The sequence below is a fragment of the Aotus nancymaae genome, unplaced genomic scaffold (assembly GCF_030222135.1).
Source record: "Aotus nancymaae isolate 86718 unplaced genomic scaffold, 86718_ANA_hifiasm-v0.15.2.pri h1tg000030l, whole genome shotgun sequence".
Classification (NCBI taxonomy): Eukaryota; Metazoa; Chordata; class Mammalia; order Primates; family Aotidae; genus Aotus; species Aotus nancymaae.
The window spans coordinates 23,619,776-23,634,987 of record NW_026988443.1 but is presented as its reverse complement, the minus strand read 5'-3'; the positions used below and the strand labels follow the sequence as shown (position 1 = coordinate 23,634,987).

General features: G+C 41.0%; 1 protein-coding gene and 1 non-coding gene across 3 annotated transcripts in view; one reads left to right on the top strand and one right to left on the bottom strand.

The window, feature by feature from the left end:
- Window positions 1-15,212, bottom strand: part of TANGO6 (transport and golgi organization 6 homolog) — a 242,417-nt gene that overhangs the window by 162,356 nt on the left and 64,849 nt on the right. For both annotated transcript variants that reach the window (XR_010344863.1, XM_064383227.1), the window contains exons 12-13: window positions 12,605-12,739; window positions 1,683-2,198 (exon numbers count right to left, since the gene is read on the bottom strand). Coding sequence is in view for 1 of the 2 variants with exons in the window: in XM_064383227.1 (XP_064239297.1) it covers window positions 1,683-2,198; window positions 12,605-12,739 (651 nt within the window). In the remaining variant the exon portion in view is untranslated. The remainder of the gene's footprint in view (window positions 1-1,682; window positions 2,199-12,604; window positions 12,740-15,212) is intronic.
- Window positions 2,921-2,984, top strand: LOC135277302 (U7 small nuclear RNA). The gene has a single exon (XR_010344925.1). It is a non-coding gene; the product is annotated as a U7 small nuclear RNA (small nuclear RNA).

Sequence of the window (15,212 nt, the reverse complement as noted above, 5' to 3'; positions counted from 1 at the left end):
ACAAAAAAATAGCTGGGTGTGGTGACATGTGCCAATAGTCCCAGCTACTTGGGAGGCTGAGACAATAGAATTGCTTGAACTCGGGAGGAGAATTGCTTGAACTCGGGAGGAGAATTGCTTGAACTTGAGCTCACTCAATTGCAGTGAGCTGAGATCACGCCACCGTACTCCAGCCTGGGCAACAGAACAAGACTTCATCTCAAAAAAAAAAAGAAAGACTTCTTGGAAAAAAGAATTGACAGGACTTGGTAACCAATTATGTACAGCAGATGAAGGTTTAATGAAGCTAAAAAAAATTCCAAGATCTTCATTGCATTCACCTTCAAATAGGCGTGTAAAATAATATTTTAAGTAATTACTCAAAGAAGATATTATTTGAAGTTTTCAGTAATATTTCAGTGACAGCAAATCCTTGGTATATTTCTGTGCCTTGCTGTTCTTATCTGTAAAATGGGGGTAATACTAATACTGCAGTTGTTGTGAGGATTAGAGACAATATCTATAAATACGGCCTGGCTCAATAAACAGCAGTCATTATTATTATACAATTGGTTCCAATAATTTATTGACTAAATATAAACGTTTAAATCAGAATTATAATTCTTAAACTAATGGCTAGGGCATATAGAAGAGGTCATTGTCGTCATCATCATCATCATCATAATTGAGGCTCAGAAAGTTCAAATGTCTAAGAAACTGATCTGGGATGTGATCCCAGGGAGTAGTCTCTAGACCCCTTGCTCTTAATCTCTAAGCCATACTGAGGTCAGGACAATTTCCACAAAAGGGAAAAGATCCCCAGCTAAGTACACATATTCTCCCACATAAATCTATAATTTAAAGAACGACTTTTGGCCAGGTGCAGTGGCTCACGCCTGTAATACCAGCACTTTGGGAGGCCAAGGTGGGCGGATCACTTGATGTCAGGAATTCAAGACCAGCCTGGCCAATGTGGTAAAATCCGTCTCAACTAAAAGTACAAAAGTTAGCTGGATGTGGTAGTGGGAACCTGTAATTCCAGCTACTTGGGAGGCTGAGGCAGAAGAATTACTTGAACCCAGGAGGTGGAAGTTGCAATGAGCCAAGATCATGCCACTGCATTCTAGCCTGGGTGACAGAGCGAGGCCCTCTTGCAAAAAAAAACCAAAAAACAAGAGAAAAGAAAAAAATAACAGCTTTTTCACCATGATGAAGGGAAAGAAGAGGGGAGGAGACCCAGTTTTGCCCAATGCCCCACTCAAGGTGCCCAGAGAAAACAGGTGGCTTATATGGGCTGGGTTGCAGTGATGAAGCAGACCTTTTTACCACAAAAGGTACTTTCCCATCTCTGGGAATTTGCTTATGCTGTCCCACCCCTCTTTCATCTGCTCAAAGTTCATCAGTTGTTAAGACCATATTAAGATCTACATCCTCCAGAAGATTTCAACTTTCTCTCTTTCCTGACTGCCCACAGCATTTCTTGTGTGCAAAAATTTTGGCATTCAGCTCATATTCAATTGAGGAGTTTAAGTCTTTCCTGTGTCTAAGTGTTGCCTCCTAACAGAAATCATAAATTTCTGGATGGTGATCCAGAACAGCACTTGACACATAGTCTAGGCCCCAAAAATACTTGAGTTGAATGAATGCTCCTGGACGGCTGCCTCACCCTGTGTCCATGTGTCTTTACAGTGTGTTCTACTCACCTTGAGAAGTTTCTCTTGCATTTCAAGGGCTTTTGCTTCTCTCTGCTCTATCCAGCGGGAAAGAGTACGCAGGGCAGCAGCCCGTGTTGGAATTTGGGGATCATAAGCTGATAAAAGAACCTCTTGGAGTTGTCCTGTGGTTATGCTTCCAGATTTCTGGCTTGTAGTAGTGCTGGGCTCATTGACTCCTTGAGGAGTGACTGGAGCATCTGATTGCAGGCCTGTCTGGGGGGCTATTCCATGACTCTGCTGTTGTTCAAGGTGGCTATGACCTACATCAGTGTGTCTTTCATGACTGCTTTGTGGTGGCTCTTCTATTTTCCCTTCTGGATCTCTTTTGTTTAATGTACTTTGGGAAGCCATGCTGACGGCCTCAGTGGCAAAGGCTCCATGGGTAGAGATGGTGATGCGGAGATCAACAGCGAGTTCTTGGATGACAGGATCAGGGTATGTGTTGGATACCTTCTCCAACAGAGGCAGCAACTGCTTCAGAACAGCAAAATCACTTGACTTCAACTACAAAATGAAGTAAAAAATGCCAAACTCAAATTAACATAGCAAATGTCAATATGACCTGAGCACCAGGAAAAATATTCTGAGAAAAAGGGGCAGGGATCAAATCTTGCTAAGGGTGTAATCAGTGTATTACCTGGGTCCAGCACTCAATACTATCTGTTGAATAATCAAACCTTACATATATTGAACACTTATCATGTGCAGGTTCTCTTCAGAGATCACACACACACACACACACACACACAGGCACACAGGCGCATATTCATATTCCTATCATGTAATGACTATTATTACCTACATTTTAAACAGGTGGAACAGAACAGTTAAATAACATGCCCAAGGTCACAAACTGGAAGATAGTAACATGTGAACTCAAGAAATTGGGATTAGAGTCCACATTCTTACCCAATACCCTACACAGTATTACACAATGTGTAAGGTATTGGGTAAGAGTGTGGACTCTAATCCCAGATCTACACTTTAGATCATGTAGTTAAGAACAGCTTTATCCCTTGAAAAGATAAAGCTGTTCTTAACTATATGATCTGAAGTGGCCGTTCAGTATACAAGTGCACCACAGATCTGGAAGGAAGGGATCAAGGAGACAACAAGCAGAAAGGGATTTCTTCTGGAAAATGGAAGTGAAAATTACATAACATTTTATTTTTCATGGAAGCTTTGTCTGAATAATGTCATAAGCTTTACTACGAAGAAAGGTGCATGAGTGCTACAGCTCTTTTAGAATTTGTCTAGCAGGTTTTCTGGTCTTCACTGGAAAGCGCCCCCCTCACCCACTGCCATGCAAAGGTGTATGTGCAACCAATGAAAAGTAAGAATTGGCCGTGTGCAGTGGCTCACACCCATAATTCCAGCACTTTCAGAGGTCAAGGCGGGTGGATCAACTGAGGTTGGGAGTTCGAGACCAGCCTGACCAACATGGAGAAACCCTATCTCTACTAAAAAAAAATACAAAATTAGCCAGGCGTGGTGACACATGCCTGTAATCCCAGCTACTCTGGAGGCTAAGGCAGGAGAATTGCTTAAACCCAGGAGGCAGAGGTTGCAGTGAACTGAGATTGCATCATTGTACTCTAGCCTGGGCAACAAGAGAGAAATCCTGTCTCCAAAAAAAAAGAAAAGTAAGAATCAATGGTAATATTTTTCTGTTCGAAAACACTGGAAAAATTATCAGATGAGGCTTCATGAGGCCCTGAAAATTTGAATACCTTAAGGATCTTAAATTCTTTTTCTTTTTATTTTTTTCTTTTCCTTTTGGAGATGGAGTCTTGCTCTGTTGCCTAGGCTGGAGTGTAATGGTGTGATCTCAGCTCACTACAACCTCTGCCTCCCGGGTTCAAGTGATTCTCCTGCCTCAGCCTCCTGAGTAGCTGGGATTACAGGTGCCCACCACCACACCTGGTTACTTTTTTGTATTTTTTGGTTGAGGTGGGGTTTCACCATGTTGGCCAGGCTGGTCTCGAACACCTGACCTCAAGTGATCCACCTGCCTCAGCCTCCCGAAGTGCTGGGATTACAGGTGTGAGCCACCACGCCTGGCTTAAATCCTTTTTAGAAGAAGGAAGAGTATTCACTACTTAACTATTCATTCACTCACTTCATTATCCAACCAACCAATCAATTAACCAACTAACCATTTTTGTAGAACCTAAATAACTTCTTATTTACACCGTAAGTCCACAGATTTGTTATCGTTCATTGTTTCCACCATTGTCCTCCAAGTAAATGAAGATTTAAGGTAGATGTCAGGTTTGTATCTTAGAATTTCAAGTATACACTCAGATTGCTTTGTTTACATATTTACTAATGCAAAATCAACATACGGTAGAATTTCTACCTCCACAGAATGTCAGTTTTTCTTCATGTGCAAAACAACTGACATTCTGAGGTCACCATATCTTAAGGGAAGAAGAGAGTACATGTACAAAGCAAAGATATATGTTATTTAAGGAAATTTTTTTCTGGAACCTATGTGGCACTGGAACAGACTTTTTTTTTTTTTTTTGAGATGGAGTCTAGCTCTGCTACCCAGGCTAGAGTGCAGTGGCACGATCTCAGCTCACTACAACCTCCACCTCCCAGGTTCAAATGATTCTCCTGCCTCAGCCTCCTGAGTAGCTGGGATTACAGGCACCTGCCACCACATACAGCTAATTTTTTGTATTTCAGTAGAGATGGGGTTTCACCATGTTGGCCAGGCTGGTCTGGAACTCTGAACCTCAGGTAATCTGCCCACCTCGGCCTCCCAAAGTGCTGGGATTACAGGTGCGAGCCACCGTGCCCGGCTGAGACATCTTCAAATAATTTTACTTATTATCATTATGCTAAACTTCATTCAGTGCCTCTGTTGTACTGTGGACTTTTTTTAACGCATCTAAAATGAGAATATTTACTGTTATCTGTAATCTAGCCTCTCATTCATTTCTCTTCTATATAACAATTTCTTCAAAAATAAAAATCAGCCAAGACAAATAGATTAATGGAACAGAATAGAAAGGCCAGAAATAGACCCACATAAATAGAGTCAATTGAACTTTGACAAAGGAGCAAAGGCTTTAAATGGAAAAACAATACAGTCTTTTTTTTTAATTGGAACAAGTGTCAGTAGAAAAGAAAGACAGTTTTTCTCAACAACTGGTGCTGGAACAACTGGCATGCACACACACACACACACAAAGAATCTAGACACGTACCTTGCACCTTGCACAAAAATTAACTGGAAATGGATCATAAACCTAACTGTAAAATACAAAGCTATAAAACTCCTACAAGTTAACATAGTAGAAAATTGAGATGACCTCTTAAAAACAATGACCTTTGGCTGGGCACGGTGGCTCACGCCTATAATCCCAGCACTTTGGGAGGCCGAGGCGGGTGGATCACGAGGTTAAGAGATGGAGACCATCCTGGTCAACACGGTGAAACCTCGTCTCTACTAAAAATACAAAAATTAGCTGGGCATGGTGGTGCGCGCCTGTAATCCCAGCTACTCGGGAGGCTGAGGCAGGGGAATTGCCTGAACCCAGGAGGTGGAGGTTGCAGTGAGCCGAGATCGCGCCATTGCACTCCAGCCTGGGTAACAAGAAGAGAAACTCCGTCTCAAAAAAAAAAAAGCAATGACCTTTTAAATACAACATCAAAGGCACAATCTATGAAACAGTTAATAAACTGGACCTTATTAAAGTTAAAAATGTCTGCTCTGCAAAGGAAACTGTCAAGAGAATGAGAAGACAAACTACAGAATGAGATAAAATAATTGTAAAAGACATATCTGAAAAAGAACTAAGATCCAAAATATACAAAGAACTTTTAAAGCTCAAGAATAAGAAAATGAGCAACCTGATTTTAAATGGGCAAAAGGCCTAAACAGATAGGTCTACCAAAGAAGAACACTCTCAAGAGAATGAGAAGACAAACTACAGAATGAGATAAAATAATTGTAAAAGACATATCTGAAAAAGAACTAAGATCCAAAATATACAAAGAACTTTTAAAGCTCAAGAATAAGAAAATGAGCAACCTGATTTTAAATGGGCAAAAGGCCTAAACAGATAGGTCTACCAAAGAAGAACACTCTACCAAAGATATACAGATGACAAATAAGCATAGGAAGACATATTCAATGTCATAAGTCATTAGGGAATTGCAAATTTTTTCTTTTTTTTTTCTGAGACAGAGTCTTGCTCTATTTCCTAGGCTGGAGTACCGTGGCACAATCTTGGTTTACTGCAACCTCCACCTCCCAGGTTCAAGTGATTCTCCTGCCTCAGTCTCCTGAGTAGCTGGGACTACAGGTATGGCCACCATGCCTGGCTAATTTTTGTATTTTTAGTAGAGACAGGGTTTTGCCATGTTTCCCAGGCTGGTCTCAAACTCTTGACCTCATGTGATCTGCCCGCCTTGGTCTCCCAAAGTGCTGGGATTATAGGCGTGAGGCAACGTGCCCAGCGGGAACTGTAAATTAAAACTACAATGAGATGTCACTATATACCTATTAGAATAGCCAAAATCCAAAACAATGACACCACCAAATGCTGGTGAAGATGTGGAACAATGGGAACTCTCATTTGTTGCTGATGGGAATGCAAAATAATACAGCCACTTTGGCAGAGAACGTGGCAGTATCTTACAAAACTAAATACATTCTTACCATGTGATCCAGGGTTTGAACTCTTTGCATTCTAGTTCTTCGGAAGCACTTGGATCAAATGCTTGAAAGAATTGAAAACTTACACCCACACAAAAACCTGCACATGGTTGTTTATAGCAGCTCTAGTCATAATTGCCAAAACCTGAGGCAACCAAGATGTCCTTCATTAGGTGAATGGATAAATAAACTGTGGTGTATCCATACAATGGACTATTACTCAACACTAAAAATAAATGAGCTATCAAGCCATGAAAAGATATGGAGGAACCTTAAATGTGTATTACTAAGTGAAAGAAGTCAATCTGAAAGGCTATATGCTGTATGATTCCAACTATACGTGGTGAAATCCCGTTTTTACTAAAAATACAAAAATTAGCCGTGTGTGGTGGCACATGCCTGTAATCCTAGCTACTTGGGAGGCAGAGGCAGGAAAATGGCTTGAACCCAGAAGGCAGAGGCTGTGGTGAGCCAAGATCAGGTAACTGCATTCCAGCCTGGGCAACAGAGCAAGACTCCATATCAAAAACAAAACAAACAAACAAACAAAAACTGAGGATGGATTGCTAGGGCTTGGATTTAAGATAGTGGTTGTGGAAGAGACCCTGCCCTCTACAAAGAAGCTTATCAGAACCGGGATGAAAGCAAGAGTAGAGCATGTGTGTATAAAAAAAAAAAAAAAAAAAAAACCCACAATATTTTAATATATTCCTGACAGTCCCTATCTAGTAAAAGATTTATTGTGAAAATCAAATGAAGTAAGAATTTTGTCAACTATAAAGCTCTACACAAATACAAGAAAACCAAATGGTAATCACAGTATACAAAGTTCTTTCATAGTTTTTATGTGCAAGGTGGTTGAGCTACAATTTATTATCCATGTATTATGTAAAGAACACAAGAGAGGTCTCAGCAATAAATCAACTTAGCATAAGAGCAATGTGCTTAATTCCTCCCCTAGTCTCACTGTCTAGTTTCAAGGCCCAGAATCCATGTAGGAAAGAGGTAGAGCAAAATCTAGTGTAAAGCCTACGATCATAAAAAATAATACATTATCATAAAAACCATATTTTAAATATAATTATTGAATCTTTGCCTAAAATTCATGAAACCGGCTAGGTAGTTGTCTGCTGGAAGATTCTGGAAGATTCTGAATCTTTGGATCAAATGCTTGTAGTGATTTAAAACAAATGAAAGCCTTCTTCACAGGCCACTGGTGTCAATATACGTCACTTTATAGAAATTATATAAAGCAGCCTGGCATGGTGGCTCATGGCTGCAAATCCCAGCACTTTGGGAGGTTGAGACGGGAGGATCACTTGAGGCCAGGAGTTCAAGACCAGCCTGGTCAACATAGTGAAACCCTATCTTTACCAAAAATAAAAAAATTAGCCGGGTGTGTGGCACGTGCCTGTATTCCTAGCTACTCGGGAGGCTGAGGCAGGAGAATTGCTTAAACTTGGGAGCCAAGATTGCGCCACTGCACTGTAGCCTGGGCAACAAAGCAAGACTCCATCTCGAAAAAAAATTTTTTTTTTTTTTTTTTTTTTTTGTTGAGTCGGAGTTTCGCTCTTGTTACCCAGGCTGGAGTGCAATGGCGCGATCTCGGCTCACCACAACCTCCGCCTCCTGGGTTCAGGCAATTCTCCTGCCTCAGCCTCCCGAGTAGCTGGGACTACAGGCGCACGCCACCATGCCCAGCTAATTTCTTTTGTATTTTTAGTAGAGACGGGGTTTCACCATGTTGACCAGGATGGTCTCGATCTCTTGACCTCGTGATCCACCCGCCTCGGCCTCCCAAAGTGCTGGGATTATAGGTGTGAGCCACCACGCCCGGCCTTTTTTGCTTTTTTTTTCACTCTTGTTGCCTAGGCTGGAGTGCAAAGGCACGATCTCGGTTCACTGCAACCTCCGCCTCCCGTGTTCAAACAATTTTCCTGCTTCAGCCTCCCAAGTAGCTGGGATTACAGGCATGTGCCACCATACCTGGATAATTTTGTATTTTTGGTAGAGACGGGGTTTCTCCATGTTGGTCAGGCTGTTCTCAAACTCCTGACCTCAGGTGATCTGCCTGCCTCAGATTCCCAAAGTGTTGGGATTACAGGCGTGAGCCACCACACCTGGCCAAAGCTCTGAAAATCTTTAACAATGTGTATAAATGAACACAATGAAGACAATTCCAGAAATAGATAGTTTAATCTCAAAAGCAAAAAGAATTAGAGGGAACTAGTCAGCTTAGTTAACTGGAAGGTCACTTTCTAAGTTGTAAAAGTGGAGGCACTGTGGTTTGCAAGTAAGGGCTTTTTTGGTTTGTTTGTTTTTTGAGACAGAGTCTGCATCTGTTGCCCAGGCTGGAGTGTCGTGGAGCGATCTCGGCTCACTGCAACCTTCGCCTCCTGGGTTCAAGCAATCCTCCTGCCTCGGTCTCCTGAGTAGCTGGGATTACAGGCACAGACCACCACGCCCAGCTAATTTTTGTATTTTTAGTAGAGACGGGGTTTCACCATGTTGGCCACGATGGTTTTGATCTCTTGACCTCGTGATTTGCCTGCCTCTGCCTCCCAAAGTGCAAATCACGCCAGGGATTACAGGCGTGAGCCAGCATGCCTGGCCAGGTAATGACTTTTTTAGCCAGTTTTATCATCTATATATAAGCAGTTGAAGGATGCCGCTCCACTCTAGGGAAATTCTAAGAAAAGACTGGGTTATCTAGAGGATAATAAAGCAAAAGCCTATGAAAACAAGAAGTATGGCTCTCCTTTGCCCCTTATGACACATGACTAACATTCACAACACTCCCATGGGTGTGCCCACATCTGGAGGTTGCTCACTATGGGTGAGGGCGGTGTTTTTAAACTTTTTGAAGCCCATGCCCTTTTGATAAACAAAACAAAACAAAATTCATGCCTCCTTAGTTAGACATTTATCTTTCCTTTCTTCTTTTTATTCTTTCTTCCTTCCACTTATCCATCCACATCCATTCACACACTGTTAATTAGGTACCTACTGTGGCAGGTTTATTAAACATGGCATAAAGTAAGACATCTCTAAATGAGGCTGCTTGAAAGCAACTGTAATTAAGAAGGATTATCTGCTCTTTGGAGCTCTACATAACAGCTGGAAATAATGGGAGTTTTCCCAAGCAGTGTACCCAAATCAGGCTCAGTGAAGAAGAGAAAGGACAGCATTCTAGCACAGGAACTGAGTCAACCAATTTGCCTCACCAGCATGCAACAGATTTCAGCAGCTCTTCCCTCTCTCCCTTTCCTCCATTCTGCAGTAGACCTCTAGCTTGCTTACCACTACTTCCACCCCAGCCTCTAAGTGTTTGCAATGATTCTAATATGTAAGTCAACAGAACCTAAAACACAGTCTATGCTCATGGTAACCTTTTTGCCAAAGAGTCTGAGCAATGGCCTTTGATCAAAAACATGACCAAAGCAGTATAGAGTAAGACCAAGCTAAAGACCCCTTCCCCTTTAGAGAAGAGATGCGCCTTTTCTCTCCCAATAACGAACCCCCTCCCCAATAGAATCTAGATTTAAAGATTTGGAGCCCAGGTTTTAACCAGAGGCTCTGGTGTCTCCCTGGAACAACATGATTTTGATTTTTCCTAAAGAAGGTCTAGAATGGTCTGCTCAGCTTCGTGCTTTAGAGACCAACCCACAATGTAACATCATGCAGAAATTGCTTCTTGAGGGGACAGAGAAGAGTAACCAATATGTAATACTTCCGGTGGTGGCTAACTCTGAAATTTAAAAAATTGAGCCTGGAATTACAGTGATCTTGTCATCAGTCTTAAATATACACATTTTCCAAATTAACTTCTCTTCCCAGACACAATGTTCTAATAATCACTTTGATTATATAAATAAGAGAGAAAAGAAAGAAAGAAAGAAAGAAAGAGAGAAAGAAAGAAATTAAGTAGGTAGGTTGGTTCAGATGATGTTAGATTCTTTTTTCATTAGCCAAAACAACAAATCCTAATAAGGATTGGGAAAAAACAGTATAATGTTAGCCTGACAAAGATTGACTGAAAACATAATTTAGAACCATGACATTTTTTTCTAATACAAAGAAAGAAAATCCAGCATTACTCTAGAAGCCACTTACAAATCCATGATTCAAACAGAAAAAAAGTAGTAGATATAGGGCAAAGGTATAAGGGGTGACATGCTATGTTCACTTAACTAACTGCAAAGTCAGAGGAATGCCGGATGTAGTCAGTGAGTCAGGATGGCTCACAGAAAGGCAGGGGCCTGCAACGCATAACCTTTACATCGGTGAGGTGAGTCTCTCTTAGAACACAACTAACGTGCACAGCTGGCCCTCCAACAATGGGCTTCTAGAAAGGGAAATGGAGATTTCTGTGATATATCTTTCATTTGGGATGTGGTTTGAAATGATAAGTACAGAGAAGTGAGGAAAAAAACCAAAACTGTACTCTCACCTTATGGAAAAAGACTATTCAAATTAACAGTCAACAAGAAAAACTAAAATCAATTTGGCTAACTAAATCCAATAAGAATACAGCTTAAGAAAAATAATTCCAACCAGGTGCGGTTGCTCACGCCTGTAATCCTAGCACTTTGGGAGGACGAGGCAGGCGGATCACCTGAGGTCAGGGGTTCAAGACCAGCCTGGCCAACATGGCAAAACTCTGTCTCTACTGAAAATACAAAAATTAGCTGGGTGGGGTGGTGCATGCCTGTAATCCCAGCTACTTGGGAAGCTGAGGCTGCAGTGAGTTAAGATCATGCCACCACATTCTAGCCTGGGCAACAGAGTAAGAATCCAGCTCAAAAAAAGAAAAGAAAAGAAAAATGATTCAATTGATCAACCTTGCCTTGATAGTTCTAACAGCAAGGGTATACTATGGCTCTAGAAAATGAACCAAATACTTTTTTTTTTAAACAACATGGAAAATATATAATTATTAGTGCTAAATAAATCTACCAAGAAATGGGCTTCGCACTAATAACAGGCCCAGATAAAACTCCTTTTCCTTTTAGACAGGCGATTGAAAGGCATATTCTAATACATCAAGAATAAGAATCAGACTTGAACCCTCAGACTCAAAAATCCATTCCCAGAGGGTATCCTACTCATTGCTAAGGGTTATGAGCAGGCTGGCTTCGGGGTGGATTTCATAAGACTCACACTAAGCCTATTCTGTTTTCCTGCAGACTCCTCACCTAACTAGGTATGTAATTAGCCAGTCACACACACATGCATGGTCTAGCCCTTGCCTATCTTTTGTCCTTGCTGGCATGCTCTTCCCCTTGGTCTCTACAATTCACCGACACCAGTCTTCTGTCAGTGTCTCACATATACCAAGCTCTTTGCTGCTTCTAAGCATGATGTTTCCCTTAATTGGAAGAGTTTCCTTCATCTGCACTCTACACACACCCACACTCCGATTCATCCTTCAAATCTTATTTTATGCTTATGCTTCCTCAGTGGAAATCTTCCCAGCCTAGGTTAGATGTTACGTGTTCTTGGTACCCGCCACTTCTCTTTTGAGGCCCTTCAATTAATCCTAAGTTTATTTCTGAACAGTCATTTAGTGTGTGACTTTCTCACTGGATTGAAATTTCATAAGGGTCTGCCTTGTCTCCTGCTGTATTCCCAGCACCCTAGCTCAGTATGTGTGGCACATAAGTATGCAACATATACTGTTTAAAAAAATAAATTTAAAAATTATAAATTAGGTATGTAACATTTTTGGGAAAAAAAATTAGGTATGTAAAAGACATACACACTTAAAAGTGGCTGGAAGCAAAGCTTTTAACACACTACCTGATATGGGTTGAAGAATAAATCCTGTGCTAAAACGGAGCATTCAAAATAGATGGATCCTATGCAGCCAGCAGGCTACTAAGGATTTTCTCCAACAATAGTAGCAGAAACAAGGGCTGAGCTTTGGAGACTGAGGGCCAGAAAATCTAGTATTCACCTCAGATGCAAAATACCAGGCTACATGTTTCCAAATTAAGATTGTAACAGGTAGAAAGGACCCTGCCCTTCTGATAGTGAAGCCTATTCAGGTGACAGAGTGAAATGGTGCAACTTTTTTGTCCTCTACTTTGTAGAGAATTCTCATTAACAGACTAACTTCTTTATCCTGGTTCTCCTATGTACAATATCCGTTCTTATTTCTCACAAGGGTATGGAAAGGAAACAACTGGTATTTCGCTTATCCCTTCCCTCCATTTGAGCTTGGCTCATGTCTACAACTCACCTGAACAGCTCCTCCTAGAATGACAGCCACCAGCCCCATGGACATGCTCAGTGTCTGTGATTCTACAGTGCTTTCTGCCTGATGGGCCAAGCTTGCACAGGCTCTCTGCAATGTTGCTGCTACAAAGTCCACCACCTACCAAAAAAAGGAAATTGAGAATCAGTGAGGAATACAAAAAAAAAAAATCAAAATTCTTCTTATATCTTATGTCGACATCCTCATCTTCTTCGTCTATATCATGACAGCAAAAACCATCCATAACAACTGCTACTTACCATGCAGGTGTGATGTTCAGTGTTTTGCTTTTTTTTTTTTTTTAAACACTTACTGGTTTATTACAAAGATTATTACAAAGGACACAGATGAACAGACAGATGGATAGGACAAGCCAGTGGGGGTGGAGCATCCATGCATTCTCTGGGCTAGCCCCGCTTCCAGCATCTCCACGTGTTCAGCAAGCAAGAAGCTCTCAAGGGTTTCACATGTACAATGTTACTCAGTTCTCATATCAACTGTATGAAGTCAGTACTATTATCCTCATTATAAAATGCAGAATCTGAGACTTTAAAATGTTGTTTAAGGCCATATGCTTAATAAATGAGAAAGCCTATTTATACTTTTCCAAATGTTTTAATATGCTACTCCAACTTCCTTTACTTTTCATGAATTTTGTCTGAAAATTCAAAAGCAAAATGACTTGTAAATTAACTCAAAATGGATCACAGACTGCAACGCAAAATACAAAATTATAAACTCCTAGAAGATAACATGGACAATCTAGATGACCTTGAGGGTGGTGATGACTTTTCAGATACAACACCAAAGGCACAATCTGTGAAAGAAAGAAATGATAAGCTGGACTTTACTGAAGTTAAAAATTCCTGCTCTGCAAAAGAGGCTGTCAAGAGAACAAAAAGAGAAGCCACAGACTGGGAGAAAATATTCACCCAAAACAGTCTGACAAGGGACTGTTTTCCAAAATTTACAGAGAACTCTTAAAGCTCAACAATAAGAAAACCTGGATTGGGCACGGTGGCTCATGCCTGTTATCCCAGCACTTTGGGAGGCTGAGGTAGGTAGATCGCTTGAGATTAGGAGTTTAGAGCAGCCTGGCCAACATGGTGAAACCCTGTCTCTACCAAAAAAATACAAAAAATGATCTGGGCATGGTGGCACATGCCTGTAGTCTCAGCTATTTAGGAGGCTAAAGTGAGAGAATCACTTGAACCATGAGGTGGAGGTTGCAGTGAGCTCAGATAGCGCCACTGCACTCTAGCCTAACCCTGTCTCAAAAAAAAAAAAAAAAAGAAAAAATTAGCTGGGAATAATGGCAAATGCCTATAGTCCCAGCTACTCAGGAGACTGAGGTAGGAGGACTGCTTGAGCCCAGGAGGTCAAGGCTGCTGTAAGCCATGATGGTGTCACTGCACTCCAGCCTGTGTGACAGAGAGAGATCCTATCGAGAAAAGAAAAGAAAAAGAAACAGCCCAATTAAAAATGAGCAAAAGTCCCGAACAGACATCTCACCAAAGAAAATATATGGAGGGCAAAAAAGCATATGAAAAGATGCTCCACATCCTATGTCATCAGAGAACTGGAAATTAAAGCATTAGTGATATATATACCTTTACACACCTAATAGAATGGCCAAAATCCAGAGCACTGATTTCACCAGGAATGCTGGTGAGAATATAGAGCAACAGGAGCTCTCATTCATTCATTGCTGCCGAGAATGCAAAATGGTATAGCCACTTTGGCAGACAGTTTGGCAGTTTCTTATAAAACTAAACATATTCTCACCATACAATCTAGCCATTGCTTGCCTTGATATTTATCCAAATGAGTTGAAAACTTACATGCACACAAAAACCTGTACATGGTGGTTTATAGCAGCTCTAGTCATAATTGTTAAAACTTGGAAGTAACCAAGATGTCCTTCAGTAGGTGAATGCATCAATACATTGTGGTACATCCAAACAATGGAAAAATAGCACCAAAAAATGGTCAATCAAGCCATGAAAAGATATGGAGGAACCTTAAATGCATATTAAGGGAAAGAAGCCAAGCTGAAAAGGCTATATGCTGTATGATTTCAATTATATGACATTTTGGGAAAGGGAAAACTATGGAGACAGTAAAAAGATCAAGGGTTGCCAGGGGTTAGGAGAGAGGGAGGATAGAACAGGTAGAGCAAGAGGATTTTTAGGGTGGGGAAACTATTCTGTATGATACTGTCATTGTGGATACATGGCATCACAAATTTGTCCAAATCTATAGGCTGTACAACACCAAGATGGAGCCCTAGTGCAAACTATGGACTCTGGGTGGTGATGTGTCCATGTAGATTGATCAGCTGTAAGAAATGCATCACTCGGGTGGGAGATGTTAACAATGAGGGAGGCTACGTTGTGTGAGTGCAGGGAGTATAAGGTAAATCTCTGTCCCTACTGTTCAATTTTGTTATGAATCTAAAACTGCTCTAAAAAATAAACTTTCTTTATAAAAAATGACCTGTTACTTTTTTACTATGACAGAGGGTCATAGATCTGCTTCTCAAAAGGAGGTTTCCTCCTCAGGGATTCCCACCCCTCTTCGTCCACCACATTTT